Genomic DNA, 16149 nt, shown 5'->3' with positions numbered 1-16149 from the left:
CTAATCACTGGGTTGTACACCTGAAATTAATATTATATGTCAACTGTAATTGAAAAATAAAAAATAATTTCAAAAAATCAATTTTAAAAGAAGAAAACAATGAAACAAAATGTAAAAATGTCTCTCTACCCACTGTCACCCTCAATAAAAAGTATTTTCCAGCAAAAGTTTTAAAAAAAGAAAGCTTTTCTTCATGTACTTAACAGGATATAGGATAAATAATTTCCTATTCTGCACGCAAGTTGGTACAATTTACTCCAGTTTGAGTTAAGGATTTTTTTTATTAAAGGAAGCTTACGCTTGTTTTTGCTCTTGCAAAAAGACCTCTTAAATTAAAGATCAGAGGAAAACATTAAAATACCTTTAAGCAATTCATGACAAAATCATGGTGACTTGCATAGAACAAATCATTCCTTCTAAGTAGGTAACATAAATGATAATAATTACCTTTTTTTAAAAAAATGCAAAAATAAAAGAAGTTCTATAATCTGACACCCTAATAATTTAATATTCCACCTCCAGAAAAAAAAAGAAACAACCTCAAATAAAGTCACTATTACCTATCAAAGGATAAGCTAAAAAGGAATGTCTCAGCGAAGAAATTAAAAATGGAGTTACATGCCCACATCCAATAAAAACCTGCTACATACCTTGATCAATACAACCTTCGGCAAGAGCAAAAAGCTGAGGTGAGCGTTCCTCAAGCAACTGCTGGTGAACATTCACACACCTCAAAGTCCACCAAGGCAAGCTCTAGAAAAAGAAAGCACCATGTATGTTGAAATAAAGGGACCCTTTGCAAGATATCTTTTACATTAATTGAAATGATTTTTTTTTACATTTGTGAAATTGACCTTACTCAATAAGCTTCCCAATCCACTGCTATGTCTTCAGTAATAATACTCAAATCCGCTTCTACATCTTCCACAAGAACATCCCTCTCCTCTGTTCTCTCAAAGCCTGTTCTTTCTAGTCTACTCCATTTCAAACTCACCATATCCCCCACTAAAATGTCTGCTGCAACCACACTGTTTTCTGTCAGCACCAACAGTTCCAGGAGGCCTCCCGCAAGACCCTCCTAAGGCAGTGGTTCTCAACCTTCTGGCCCTTTAAATACAGTTCCTCATGTTGTGACCCAACCATAAAATTATTTTCGTTGCTACTTCATAACTGTAATGTTGCTACTGTTATAAACCGTAATGTAAATATCTGATATGCAGGATGGTCTTAGGCGACCCCTATGAAAGGGTCGTTAGACCGCCAAAGGGGTCGCGACCCACAGGTTGAGAACCGCTGTACTAGGGGGAGCTTGGCCAGTATGGCTCAGTGGATTGAGCATGGTCCCATGCAGCAAGAGGTCATTGGTTCGATTCCCAATCAGGGCACATGCCCGGGTTGCAGGCCCCAGTAGGGGCTTGCAGGAGGCAGCCGATCGATGTTTCTATCTCTCCTTCTCCCGTGCTCTCTCTAAAATCAGTAAAAACATATTATTAAAAAAAAAAAAAAAGAACCTCCGGGGGTGGGGGGGTGGTCATTTTCCTTCATTTACACTCCAGCATATACTTGTACCTCCCTTTGCAAGCACACTCCACTGTGATCCTGAATGTCAGCCCTAGCTTTCGGTGTTGTCCGCCATTTACCCAATAAGATGAGAAATCATGTCTTACTCATCTCTGTATCTTCCCCAAAGCAATGTATTTTGCACAAACTACCAAGAAAGAAATACACTGGATTCATTCAGATACTATCCAAAACCGGGACGTTCCCTTCCACACGTCTGTGAAACCTCTCCCATGAAGCCCTGTCCCACTAGTGTGACGCACTCTGGGCTCTCACTAATGAGCTTCTACACTGCTCCTAGAAGTTAGACCACATTGGACAGCTCTTGTTTTTCAAATGTACAACTCTACCTAATCCATACATTTTTTGAGGGTAAAGACTGCATTTTATACATTGTCTTGACTAATTCACAGGCTAAGAACACAGTGGTTTTTTTTCTCTCTTCTCTGATGCTTGTTCTTACTTATCAATACATCTTTATTTAAAAAAAGAAAAAGAAAAACAACAAACAACTGGCAATACATAAGCTAACACAGTGAAGAGTGAATATCTCTCTTCTGCTGCCCCAATGCCATCGTTCTTTCTCAGAAAAATCCATGAGAAAGGCTCATATTCTTCTACATCTTCCTCTGAATGTGCGTGTGTGTACAAGTTCCATTTTTTATAGACGCACTAGAGGCCCGGTGCACGAATTTGTGCATGGGTGACAGGTCCCTCGGCCTGGCCAGCAATCAGGGCCAATTGGGGCTGGCAGGCCCAGGGGATGGACTGCGGGAGGTTGGCCGGCCATGGGAGGTTGGCTGTGGGAGTGCACTGACCACCAGGGGGCAGCTCCTGCATTGAGCGTCTGCCCCCTGGTGGTCAGTGCATGTCATAGTGATCGGTCGACCAGTCATTAGGTCAACTAGTCATAATGGTCACTTAGGCTTTTATATATATACTAGCGGCTCGGTGCACAAAAATTTGTGCACTCGGGGGGAGGGGAGGGGGGCGCCCCAGCCGGGCCTGTGCCCTCTCGCAGTCTGGGACCCCTCAGGAGATAATGACCTGCTGGCTTAGGCCTGCAGAGGGCAGGCCCAATCCCTAAGTGCAGCCCCTGGTCAGGCTCAGAGCAGGGCCGATTGGGGAGTTGGGGCGCCGCCCCCTCATGCACAGAGCAGGGCGGATCGGGAGGTTGCGATGCCACCCTCAGTCACGCTCAGGGTAGGGCCAATTGGGGGGTTGGGGCACTGCCCCCTGTCACTCACAGAGCAGGGCGGATCAGGGAGTTGGGGTGCTGCACCCTGTCACACTCAGGACAGGGCCAATGGGGAGGTTATGGCTCTACCCTGTCACACACAGAGCAAGGCCCGTGGAGGGGGGGTTGGGGCGCTGCCCCCTGTCACTCACAGAGCAGGGCCCATCAGGGGGGTTGGGGCTTCGTACCCTGTCACACACAGAGCAGGGTCGATCAGAGGGTTGGAGAGCTCCCCACTGTCACGCACAGAGCAGGGCCGATAGGGGAGTTGGGGCACCGCCCCCTATCACACACAGAGCAGGGCGGATCAGGGGGTTGGGGCACTGCACCCTGTCACACTCAGGGCAGGGCCAATGGGGAGGTTATGGCTCTACCCTGTCACACACAGAGCAAGGCCCGTGGAGGGGGGTTGGGGCGCCACCCTCTATCACCGACAGAGCAGGGTCAATCAGGGGGTTGGGGCGCCGCCACTGTCACACTCGGGGCAGGGCCGATGGAGAGGTTATGGCTCTACCCTGTCACACACAGAGCAGGGCCTGTGGGGGGGCGGGGGTTGGGGCGCCGCACCCTGTCACACACAGAGCAGGGCCGATCAGGGGGTTGGTGCGCTGCACCCTGTCACGCTGATCCCGGTGCCGGGAGGCATATTACCCTTTTACTATATATAATAGAGGCCTGGTGCACGGGTGGGGGCCGGCTGGTTTCCCCTGAAGGGTGTCCTGGGTCAGGGTGGGGGTCCCCACTGGGGTGCCTGGCCAGTCTGGGTGAGGGGCTGAGGGCTGTTTTCCGGAAGCGGGTGACTGAAGCTCCCAACTGCTCCTTTTCTTTTTTTTTTTTTTATTCTGGGCCAGCTTTAGCTCTGGCTCTAGCTCTGAGGCTTCAGCTGCTATAATGGAAACAATGTATAACTCTAGCTCTGAGATCCTGGCTGGCTGAAAGCTGGTTTCTGGGGTTTTGCAACTATATTTGCAACATAGTTTCTTAGAGTTGTAGCTCAGAGGCCGGCAAGTCAGGCGGGGAACGTTGGAGTCTGCAGTCACTGGAGCAAGCAAGCCTCGTGCTCGCTTCCAGCTGCCTGGCTGCCGGCCGCCATCTTGGCTGACAGTTAATTTGCATAAGGATATGCTGATTAGCCAATGGGAAGGGTAGCGGTCGTACGCTAATTACCATGTTTCTCTTTTATTAGTGTAGATACACACACACACACACACACACACACAGATTAAAGTATTAAACATGATCATGCACTAGATCATCTAAATTAAAACTTATTTTGAATTATATTGTGTAAAGCTGTGAGAAATTAATTTTACTTTTTATAAAAAATCAATAGCTACTAATGGGAGGTCATGCTTAATTACCAAGTTTTACTTGAACTTAACTTCTGCATTTGATTAAAAGGTAAAACTGCCTGGTTCCCCTCCTAAACTGCTGTACACCACAACAGTTGCAACAATGACACAATGACAAATGAATTTTGACTCTATGACATAATTATTAATGTGGTTTCCTCCTTCCATGTAAGGAAAGATAGAATCATCTAATAGAAAGAAGTTTCACATCATTGTTAATGTAATTCACTGGGTGTTGCCTCATTCTGTTCCTATCAGTAAAGCTAATGAAGTCAGTGTGCACATCAATTATTCCTTACCCTCTGTCAGCAATAAGTGAGTCAGGTTTGGCAGCAGAGTCTTTCCTTTTCTACATATGGGAATTTAGATAGATCCAAAGAGACTGCCTTTGTAAGAAAACATACAACGTAACATGCTGAACTCTTAAAAATCAGATCTAGCCCAGCTGGTGTGTGGCTCAGTAGTTGAGCATTGACCTATCAACCCAAAATTCACAGTTTGATTCCCAGTCAGGCACATGCCCTGGTTGCAGGCTAGAATCTCAATGAGACATTGATGTTTCTATCTCTCTCTCACTCTTTCTTCCTCTCTGAAATAAATAAAAAATACATACATATTTTTTTAAATCAGATCTATAAAACTAATTCTTAACCCAAAATCTTTATATAGAAGCAGGGCTGCAAAACAAATAAAGCATAGCTTATGTTCTACTAGAAAATAAAAGTGCCTTTTTCTATTGGCCAAGAATTGCTTAATAGAACATTTGAGTCATTCATAAATAAGAGAATTTGAAGCCTTGCTTTAGATGGTTTCTAGATCCTGCCTCCTGATTACAGGGCTTACTACAGAATGTTCTGATGGAGAAGTCACACTAGTCAATAACCTCCTAGAAGGCAGGGGCATTCCTGTACTCAAAGACATCCAATAAATGCTTGCTGACTTACTCCATTTTATCAACAAGGGAACTGGAATTCAGAGAAATTAACACATTGTATGCGGGTAGTTAACAGGTGGCTCTACTACTTACAGTCAACGTAAAACGTATAAATACGTTTCCCGTATACAATGTGTTAACTAGCATAAGGTCACACAGTTGTTAAGTGGCTGAGCCAGACAAACTGGTGTGATTTCAAAGCCAGGACTCTTTTCACTCCACATTTACATATTACTAGTATTATGTAATATTTCACAAGTTAGAGAGCAGGGGAAAATCATCTTTTACAGTTCCAGAAAAATAATACTGCAATACACAACTTGATACATTTCCTAGGAGCCAACTTATTCAAAATTAATTCAAAAGATTAAAATTAACTTGGATAAGTATGTTGTGCTTTGTAATCATTTTACCTTCATTTATTAAAGTCACTTTTAACATCATCATTTAGAGAGTAATGCATTCAAGACCCAAAGAGAAAAAAACTCGAATGTTTCAATTGAAAGGCCAGGTTTCAGCACAGAATGATCTTTGTTTTGCATAACGATGCACAACAAGAAAACAGGGTTAAAAGCTGAAGTCAAAGTTAAGCACATGCCAAGAAATTCAGGTAACTTGTCTCTCCAACCCTACCAAGTATGATCACATGTTAACTTGTTCTGCTAGTTGCTGACAGTACATGTATCTTTATTCAAGTGATGCTTAACAAACTTGCTGATGAAAGTTTTCCACCAACAAAACTTAAAATTGTCTCATTCACTCATTAATGATCATTAGTCTCACTAGAAAGAAAATTCTGCCACCTGGGTAGCCAAGTACATACCAGTTAGTCTATAGCAGCAGTCACCAACCAGTGGTCCACGGATCACTGGTAGTCCGTGAGGTCCGAAAGGTTGGCGACCGCTGGTCTATAGGACCATTTAACTCAGATCAACTAGGGAAACATTTTTTAATTCAAACTAATGTCGCTAAGAAAACAATGATAAGACCTTATATCTGCTAGGACATGTTGAAACACATCAATTAGAAACCCTTCCAGAGCAACTGATTTCAAATAAATCTTTGGCTCTCATGAGACTTGTAGATAGAGCTATCACTTCCCTTCTTGCCTCTTCTCTGTCTAAAACTTAAGTGCTCGTGAAAGCAAGCCCTCATACAGTACAAACCAAATCTACATTTTGCCATAGAAACATTGTGTTTCTTAAAATTTGTCAGCCAACACTTAGAAATTGGGAGAATTCACATAAAACTTAGATTTACTATTGGCAATACAGGGTCTGAGTCCCCAAGCTGCAGCAATCAGAACAGGAGTAAGCAAGATGTAGCCCACGGGCCGAATGCAGCCCACCACCAGCATTTATACAGCCCAAGGAGTCAGAACAGCTTTACATTTTTAAATCATTCCAAAATACAAAAGAAGAATAACATATTGTAACATGTGAAAATATATAAAATTATTTTAATCCTCACCCAAGTTTATGTTTACTGATTTTTTTAGAGATGGTAGGAGAGAGAGAGAAAGAGAGAGAGAGAGAGAGAGAGAGAGAGAGAGAGAGAGAGAAACATTGTTCAGTTGTCTCCTGTACACACCCCAACTGGCGATGGAAACCACAACCTAGGTATGTGCCCTGACTGGGAATCAAACCTACAACCTTTGGTGTACAGAACAACACTCCAATCAACTGAGCCAACTGCTGAGGCTAAAATTTAAAATTTAGTGAACATAAATAAAGCTTTATTGGTACAACACAGTCACACCCATTCGTTCACACAGTGTCCAACTGCTTTTACACCACAATGCAAAGCTGAATAGTTATAGAGACTCCAGGAGTTAAAACAGCCTGCACAAAGCACAGGTGATACCTCCTCTAAACCTCCAAAGACTTCCTTTGTATTTCTTGTGATTCTGTCGCCTCCTACTACTGCCTGTTTAGCCTTCTGAGTCTTAGTGCTTCTTCTCACTAATTTACACATGACTTAAGGAAACCATGTCAGATTCTCAACAAATGCCCTACTAAACCCAACCCAAATAATGAAACAAGGCTGGATATGAGCCAGAAAACAGTAACTAAGATCCTCTGAGATCGACAGTGCTAAACTCTGCCTATTGCTCATTATCTTACATGAAATTCATAAAAGACTATGAAGGATGTTTTTAAACCTATATTTCAGATTCAGAGAAGGAACGTTTACATATATGCATACATGTTAAATACACACATACTTACAATCCTATTAGATTCAAAATAATCTCATTTTATACTAGATGAAAATCATGAGATGAGAAAGCTTTTGCTTATGTTTATCAGGTTTTAAAATTAAATACCTACAAGGCAACTTAGACAGTAAATATGTTAAGATATCATCAACATCACACCTAAAGTCTGATCTAATCAGCACAAAAGTCACACCTGGGTATGAACCTCCTGGCTCCTTGTCTTCCCTTACCTGAAGTGCTGTCAGTTTATGTCTTACATTCACTAGGATAATGCGTGCTAATAACAGCAGTATAGGCTTTGAGGTCAGGCTGTAGATTGATTCACCATCAAGAATGAGCAGACTCAGAACAACTGCATCCAGTCCTTTCACCTAAAAAATAAAAATAAAAAAAATTGTAATCTAAGAAGATATAATTTAACAAAATATCATTAATCTTTATGTCTTGTAATTACACATATTTTCCAGTTACTCCAGTTCTGAAGCAAATACATTAATCTATTACACAGTAATTGGCGCTGGGCAGAATCATAACATCATAAATGCCCTGAGGGATCTACAAATCCAGCCAGCCCTGACAGAGAGCCAGCCATCTGCTGTGCTTCAGAGGAACAGGGAGCTCAAGACAATGCTAATACTGAAGAGGCATCATGACTTTATAGATTTACTTACAACAAAATGTCATCTCAATAAAAAGCATCCCTAGCCCTAACAGGTTTGGCTCAGGGGATGGAGCGTCGGCCTGTGGACTGAAGGGTCCCAGGTTCGATTCCGGTCAAGGGCATGTACCTGGGTTGCGGGCACATCCCCAGTGGGAGATGTGCAGGAGGCAGCTGATCGATGTTTCTCTCTCATTGATGTTTCTACCTCTCTATCCCTCTCTCTTCCTCTCTGTAAAAAATCAATTTTTTTTTTTAAAAAAAGCATCCCTAGTTAAAGTATTGTAAACACATTTCACATATGCTTCATTAGCTGGCAAATGTCATTACAAAGCACGACTGCTCCATAATTTCTATCAAGCTAACAAGGTCTTACATAGCAAGTGCTGAGCAGGCACACAACCAAGGAGCAGAGAACAGAAAGCTGCAAAAAAAAAAAAAAAAAAAAGAAAGAAAAGAAAGAAAGAAAGAAAAAGTATTGTTTTAAAAAAGCTGCAAAAAAGGGATGCCTGTGAAAACTCCCCCCTTGACTGCACAGATTTCCTAAATGTTTTTAAAATGTGAACTGCACAATTGCGACAGCTTCCACAAAACAGACAGCAGGGATGCTTAACTATTAGGAATATGGGCTCTAATCTCAGAGACACAGGATGGTGTCCTTTGTCTGCTTCTTATCAGTGTGTAGACAGATAATTTTTTTAACTGAAGCCTCGTTTCATCAATTATAAAATGAAATAATAGAAACTATACCTCATAGAATTCTTATGATAATTATACTGAGAAGTATAATAGAGGAATAAAAACAACATGAATGACTCCCCCCAAACCACACATAAAGCTTACTGTTAACTCCACTAAGGACAGAAGGAATTTTTTTTTAATTCAATAATTAAGTAACTATTTCGAAGTTATTTCCAACTGCCTCAATTTTAGAAGTGAGGCAACAGATCCAAAAAAGTTAAGTGAAGCCCCGTATCACACATAACTTAGGGTCTGAATAAAGAGTTATAGTCCAAGTTTTCCAACTCCCAAACCAATGTTTTTCCCACCACATGCTGCCTCCCTAGGGATCTCTCTACCTCTTCCTGCCACTCAGCAAGGTCAGGGCCATGGAAAGCATTAGGAAGGCTTCAAGTTCAGGACCAGGATCACTCCCAGCCTTTGCACTGACACAAGGCCGTAAATTAGAGGCAGGGGAATTTCATCTGGCTTTGGTGACTAGACTCCATGACCACAAAGTATATTCACAAATATTTGTGCATTGCAAGAGCTAAGAAAGATGAATCAGCTTTATATCCCACATATGATTGAAATCATATGGCTCTTGACTTTTTCTATATCACTTACTTCACTTAGCAAAATAAGATCTATAAAATTAAAAGCAACAAATGAACAAACAAGACAAATACACAAAAACCCATGCCACAAATAACAGTATGTGGTTACCAGAGGGAATGGGAGTTGGGAGAGTGTAGAAAAGGGTAAAAAGCGGGTCAGATACACGGTGACAGAAAGAGACTCGACTTTGGGTGGTAAACACACAATGCAATATACAGATGATATATTATAGAATTGTACATTTGAAACCTATATACACACAACTAATTATAACGGCTTTCAGATTAGGGCTGCTTTTGTACATCTTCTCTTTCCACCTCACCACCAAATTACTAACACTTATCTCAGTAACTCTATTCCATTCATTTGCTATTTCTAATTCTGAGACACCGGGTAACAGTACACAGGCCCCTTTCGCTGCATAAGCTTTGGGTGCCAAGGCTGAGTGGTTAAACACTATGTTCAAGATCTCTGAGGTGGCTGGATAAATCAAAGTTACCACACTTCTTTGGGGAGCATGTCGTATTCACCAAGCCCTAGGCATATGTGCTCAAAAATGCCTGAGGAATTCAAACTGCAAGCTCTACTGATGATCTACTGATGCAAGTCAATAACATGGTCTTCATGTACGGATGATAATAATAATATCAACAGGGAGGCCTCTGTGCCAGGCACTTAAGATAGTATTTGTAAGATAAAGGAACTCACCCCTGGGAACCATTCCTAAGCATTGCAGCAAAACTTACCTGCAACAGACTTCCAGATCTGCTGCTTTGCCAGAAAAGACCGTTATTTAATTGTGGTAACATATGCATCTATATATGTGAGCAAGTGGTACAGCTGCCTGTGCTTTAAAAAAAGAGCAGCTCACAGAGCTCCAGAAAATGGGGACATCTGAAGAGGAGTTTGAGACTGGCAATGACACTTCTGGAAATATGTCAAAAATCTGATTGAGGAACAAGCATTCTTGGCAGGTTTTGTACACGCTATAAAATCATGTTTCATTCTTACTAATTGGTAACTCCAGTTTCTAGAGATCAGTCCCTGAAGAATAGATCACATAATAATAACTACATATGATGTTTCCAAGAAGCATACCTCACTGAATTGCTGGAACAAAACAGATGGCAAGAATTCCTGAGGATGGAAATCAACCACAGGCCCCGTCCAGTTACTCTGAACAAAGAGTTGCAAACTGCTCACACCAATTAGGAATATCAGTTGTTGTCTGCATATAAGAATAGAGAAATAAATGTGAACCACTGTATAGCCACCAACATACTATTTCATTTCAGTTTTATTTCGCAAAATGTAAGATATCAACCAATACATGAGATTATCCGAGAGCATTAAAAAAAAAAAATTTCTGGCCTGGCCAGCATGGCTCAGTGGTTGAGCATCAACCTATGAACCAGGAGATCACGGTTCGATTCCCAATCAGAGCACATGCCCGGGGTTGTGAGCTCGATCCCCAGTGGGGGGCATGCAGGAAGCATGCCAATCAATGATTCTCTCTCTCATTATTGATGTTTCTATCTCTCTCTCCCTTTCTGGTTCTCTCTAAAATCAATAAAAGTATATTTTTTAGAAGTAAAAATATGATGTAAACTATTATTTAAAGATGAATAATTAAAAGATGAAATCAATAAAAATATGTATTTTTAAAATATATATTTGATTGATTTTTTACAGAGAGGAAGGAAGAGGGATAGAGAGGTGTTTTTTTAAAAATATATTTTATTGACTTTTTACAGAGAGGAAGGGAGAGGGATAGAAAGTTAGAAACATCGATGAGAGAGAAACATCAATCAGCTGCCTCCTGCACACCTCCTACTGGGGATGTGTCCGCAACCAAGGTACATGCCCTTGACCGGAATCGAACCTGCGACCTTTCAGTCCGCAGGCCGACGCTCTATCCACTGAGCCAAACCGGTTAGGACTAAAAATATGTATTTTTTTAAAAAGAGCAGCACTAGAGAAAACATGTGACCAAAGAGCCTGCTTCGTTAGAAGTTAGGAAACTTGGGGAAAACAGGTGTGTAGCAAGATCTTAAAGCCTTAATACAGCCGTCACAACCAAAAATCTAAATCCCCAAGGCCAACCACAAATACAGTTTAATTTCAAATTCTTCAAAATGAGGCAACTGAAATCTTTCTTCTCAGCTCTACATGACAAGCTGGAATTCTGCTCTCCCAGTGATTAACGTATGTGTGTGTGTGTGTGTGTGTGTGTGTTAATGTGCACCGCAAAGCCAGTTTCTATGATACTGGCACATACTTCAGACAGAAAAATAAGAATCAGGATGGCCATTTCAGGAATGTAAACTACCAGTAAACCATAAAAATGAAAAGGAGTGATATTAATCTTTAAAATAAAATAAAATGCCTACAGTAACATTCTGTTGTGAATTCCCTTATGGATACAAATTATGTCTTATTCCGCTTCACAACTTCAACATTTAGTACAGTAGTCTGTTGAAGAAAAAACAAAGCCATGGCCTAGAAATCATGGTAAAACAAAATTGTATGCATATTAAAGAAAATTAAAACTTGATGTGGATGCCAAGAAAATGAAGAAAGAAGTATATTAACAAATTTACAACAGTAAAATTTAGGTTTCACTGCTGTGTAACTATTATACTTAATCCTATAAAATTATATCAACTTCAGTGGAAGAAGGTAAAACAAGGGTTCCATGATAAATGCATTAAGTTTTCTGATCTCTGGAAAGTTAACAGTCTAAAACATAATAAAAAGTTATTAAGTATCACTCAGCAATCTAGAAATAACAAGATGAACAGGATATGCTTTCAAGTTAAAAGGAAATAAGGTCTGAAGTCTTGCTTATAGGTAAAAACTATCAGACCTAAGCATTTGGAAGCTCAGTGAGTTAGCAGTTACCATCCAATTACATGTCAATTTCATATACAAAACCCTTATATCCTACACCACTTTACTTTTTCATTTTAATGGTCCCCTGGACAGAAGGTCTTACATTGATTATTTGGTACATTATGAGCCCTGAATAAATGTAAAGCTGGGTTTTTCAATAACTGCTAAAATCAGTGCCTTACACTGTCAAAGCTCTATTCAATGTATTAAGATGCTCATTCTCTATGAAAACTTCAAATAAAATTCTACCTTTGGGTTTTGTCCAAATCTGGTGAGAAATCCAGGAATGTTAATATCTGCTTCTCTAGGTAGCTGTCAATCTTTTCTTCAGTTATCTTTGTTGAATTAAAAATATTTTGAGTCAATGAACTTAAGAATATGGCCTCATAATTCCCTTCTAGCAGCAATTGTAGGAACGATCCACTCTCTGTAATATAAAAAATTAGATCAATAATCCAAAAGAACAATTTTTTTTTCATACTGTAAAGGATAACACTATCAAGTAAATCTACCATTTTAGTATGAAAAAGAGTATATATTTAGAATGCTTGCTGTACATTAATCAAAAAGCACTGGACCAATTCCCATCACCCTACAAACATTACTTCTAGAATTAGCAGCTCATCTATATGAGGAGTAGCAAAGTACAAGTTAGACCCAGGAATAATATTCCTCATTAATAAGTATTCTCACCCTTCTGCTGGGAATTCAAAATATTCCTACTAACACTGGAAAAGTTTCCATAGTCAGAGTTCTAAGACATTTCACAGCCTGGCTCCCCCTACACCCCTCTCCCCTACACTCCCTGAAAAAAAGCTGGTTCACTCATTGCTCCTCTAGTTTCTCATGCACATTCCCGCCTCCATACTCTTACGCTTGTGATTTCTCCTGCTCAGCTCTTCTCCGCCTGTCAGTCTTATCCTTTAATCAAAAATCAGCTCAAGTCTGACTTCCTCCCATGAAACTGTTCCAGAGAAGACTTCACAAACTACCTATCCTGAGGCACCTATTTTGTGTGTACACACACGCACACCACTTATATACTGTCATAAATGTTATTTCTCTTCTGGGTCCAGCCTAAATACCACAATCAGATGCGCCTATATCCCACAAGTATATGTGCCTTTTAATTCTTTACCTCTCGGTTAAATGTGCATTGCTCAGAAGAATCACAGCTTTTCCGCTTACGAGCTGAGCAACCTTGAATACATTACTTAACCAATCAGTAGTTAAATGCCTTCATCCTTAAATTTAAAGTAGCATCTACCTTTCGTGTCTATTATAAAGAACAAACAACTAGGAAAAAAGAAAAACAAGCAAAAAAAAGACCAAACGACTAAATAAATGTCAGAAAAGTAGCGGATGTTGCCATTGTTATCATTTCTGAACCTGGGCGGTGAGAAGTTTGGGGGGAAGACAAGCACGGAGGCTGAGGACACGCCCACCATGTCAAGTATGCAACAACCCAGAGCCTTAAGAAATCAAGGAGGGATAAGAACCCAGCCACTGCCACCCCTTCTCCTCACAGGCCGACGCTGGCCCGAGCCCCTGGCACGTGCGCCTCGCTCACCTGAGCCGGCGACTCCCTCCTGCTTCCATTGCTGCCGCTCAGCCTCAGTGGGGAAGCCCCTCAAAACTGCCAGCTCCGGGGTCCACATCACCCCGGACGTCGCCCCAGCCAAAACCGGGTCCCAAAACGGTCACACGGAAGTCACACAATAAAGTGAAAAGAGGAAGGTCCAGAGACGCCGAAGTCTAGTGGCGACAGTTCTTGTGGAACCCCATGTGCTGATAACGGCCCACGGAGGCGGCCATAACAGCAGCGCGGGGCATCCTGGGAAAACAGACACTGCACCAGCTTCCGCCTAGAAAACCAACCCAAAGGCCCTGATACTGAGCATGCCCAGTGGAGGTGCCCCGCCCCGAGCGGGGAATGGACGGGATTGGAGGGCGCGGCCGGCCTCAGCCCCGCCCCGAGGGGCGGCTGCCGCCGGCTGCAGGCGTCGTGGGAGGCGTGGAGTCCTCGGCGCCGCTCCCGCAGGAGTGCGGCGTTCCGGTCCAACCCACCTTCGTTGGAAAGTCTGCGGCTTTAATTCCCAAACCTGCTTGGGTGGGAACCCTCCTCACTACCTGATGGAAGGCGTAGTTCTTTCCGCAAAGGGCACGTGGGCCTTTACTACCAGCAGTTGGGTACCGTCAATGGAAGTGAGAGACCCTGTGGAGTCCTAAACCCCAGGTTAAGAACCCCGGCCGCAGAAAAAAAGTCTTTATATTCTTTTAATGAATTAAAGTGTAAGGAAAGCATTCGGTGTTGACGTTGCCACTACATAAATTATGCCCGAATGGGGACATCTGGCCCGCGCTGATGCAGGGCAGTTTTTGGAGGGTAGACTGCACGCTGCAGAAACCTGCCAGCCTTCGTGCCTGCGCTGAGCACAGGGTGCCTTTATTCTTCACGGCAGTGCCCTAGGTCAGTGGTTCTCAACCTTGGCTGCACATTAGAATCACCTGGGAATCTTTTTGAAATCCTGATTTCCGGGCCTCATCCTCCAGAAATTCTGTTTCTTTCTTATGGGGTGAGGCCACAACATTAGTAACAAAGAATTTCCGGAGGGTGAGGCCCGGAAATCAGGATTTTAAAAAGATTCCCAGGTGATTCTAATGTGCAGCCAAGATTGAGAACCACTGCTCTAGGTGAAAACCAAGCTCTGAGGCTGGGATGTGGCAGACGCGACTGTGCCCCTCCCCCCAGCCTCCGTTCCTCCCCAATGGACTTAAGAGCCTGCACTGAGGATGCCATACACCACCAGGAGAAACCTGCAGGGTAACCCTCACCACACAGGGTTCATGGAAGAATTTAGGGCAATACATCTCTGAAAGGATCCCACTCCCAAGGAGGAAGAAAAAAATTCTCCAACATTTACAGGGAACTCCTACAACTTAACAAAAGAAAAATAAACAACCCAATCAAAAAATGGGAAACGGACTTAAATACTTTTCGAAAGAAGACAGAAGGAAGGCCAAGAGACATATGAAAACATGCTCAAAGTCACTAATCATCCGAGAGATACAAATCAAAATGACAATGCTGTACCATCTCACACCTGTCAGAATGGCTATCATCAAATCAACAAACAAGTGGTGAGGATGTGGAGAAAAAGGAACACTCATGCACTGCTGGTGGGAATGCAGACTGGTGCAGCCACTGTGAACAGATGGAGTTTCCTCAAAAAACTAAAAATGGAACTCCCATTTGACCCAGTGATCCCACTTCTAGGAATATATCCCAAGAAACTAGAAACACCAGTCAGAAAGGATATATGCGCCCCTATGTTCATAGCAGCACAATTCACTATAGCCGAGATTTGGAAACAGCCTAAGTGCCCATCAGCAGATGAGTGGATTAGAAAACTGTGGTACATCTACACAATGGAATACTATGCTGTGGTAAAAAAGGAATTCTTACCATTTGCAACAGCATGGATAGAACTGGAGAGCATTATGCTAAGCAATAAGCCAGTCAGAGAAAGATAAGTATCACATGATCTCACTCATTTATGGAATATAATGAACATAAACTGATGAACAAAAACAGATCCAGGGACAGAGAAGAATCGATCAGACCCTCAAACCTCTGAGGGAAGGTAGGGAAGGGTGGGGGTAAGGGGGAGAGATCAACCAAAGGACTTGTATGTATGCATTTAACCCTAACCAATGGACACAGACACCAGGGGGGTGAGGGCATGAGTGGGGTGGGGGTAGGTAATGGGGGGGTAAGGACACATATGTAAAACCTTAATAAAGAAATTTAAAATAATAAAAGAAATTGTAAAAAAATAAAAAATGTATCCCCCTCAACCCCATCCTCACTATCATGGCTCAGTGGTTGAGCCCTGACCTTGAGGTTGCAGGCTCCATCCCTAATGCCGGACGTGCAGGAGGCAGCTGATCAATGATTCT

General features: G+C 42.1%; 1 protein-coding gene across 1 annotated transcript in view; it reads right to left on the bottom strand.

Moving 5' to 3' along the window:
* TTC27 (tetratricopeptide repeat domain 27) overlaps nt 1–14012 on the bottom strand; it is a 100037-nt gene extending 86025 nt beyond the window's left edge. Inside the window, exons 1-5 of the mRNA XM_070428968.1 lie at nt 13760–14012; nt 12439–12616; nt 10396–10525; nt 7532–7672; nt 651–753 (exon numbers count right to left, since the gene is read on the bottom strand). Coding sequence (XP_070285069.1) covers nt 651–753; nt 7532–7672; nt 10396–10525; nt 12439–12616; nt 13760–13847 — 640 coding nt within the window. The 5' untranslated portion in view covers nt 13848–14012. The remainder of the gene's footprint in view (nt 1–650; nt 754–7531; nt 7673–10395; nt 10526–12438; nt 12617–13759) is intronic.
* Nucleotides 14013–16149: the final 2137 nt, after the last annotated feature.

This window comes from Myotis yumanensis, unplaced genomic scaffold (assembly GCF_028538775.1).
Source record: "Myotis yumanensis isolate MYYU_CA2020_CCGP unplaced genomic scaffold, mMyoYum1.0.hap1 SCAF_11, whole genome shotgun sequence".
In the NCBI taxonomy this organism is placed as follows: domain Eukaryota; kingdom Metazoa; phylum Chordata; class Mammalia; order Chiroptera; family Vespertilionidae; genus Myotis; species Myotis yumanensis.
This window is presented reverse-complemented; position numbering and strand designations above follow the sequence as displayed.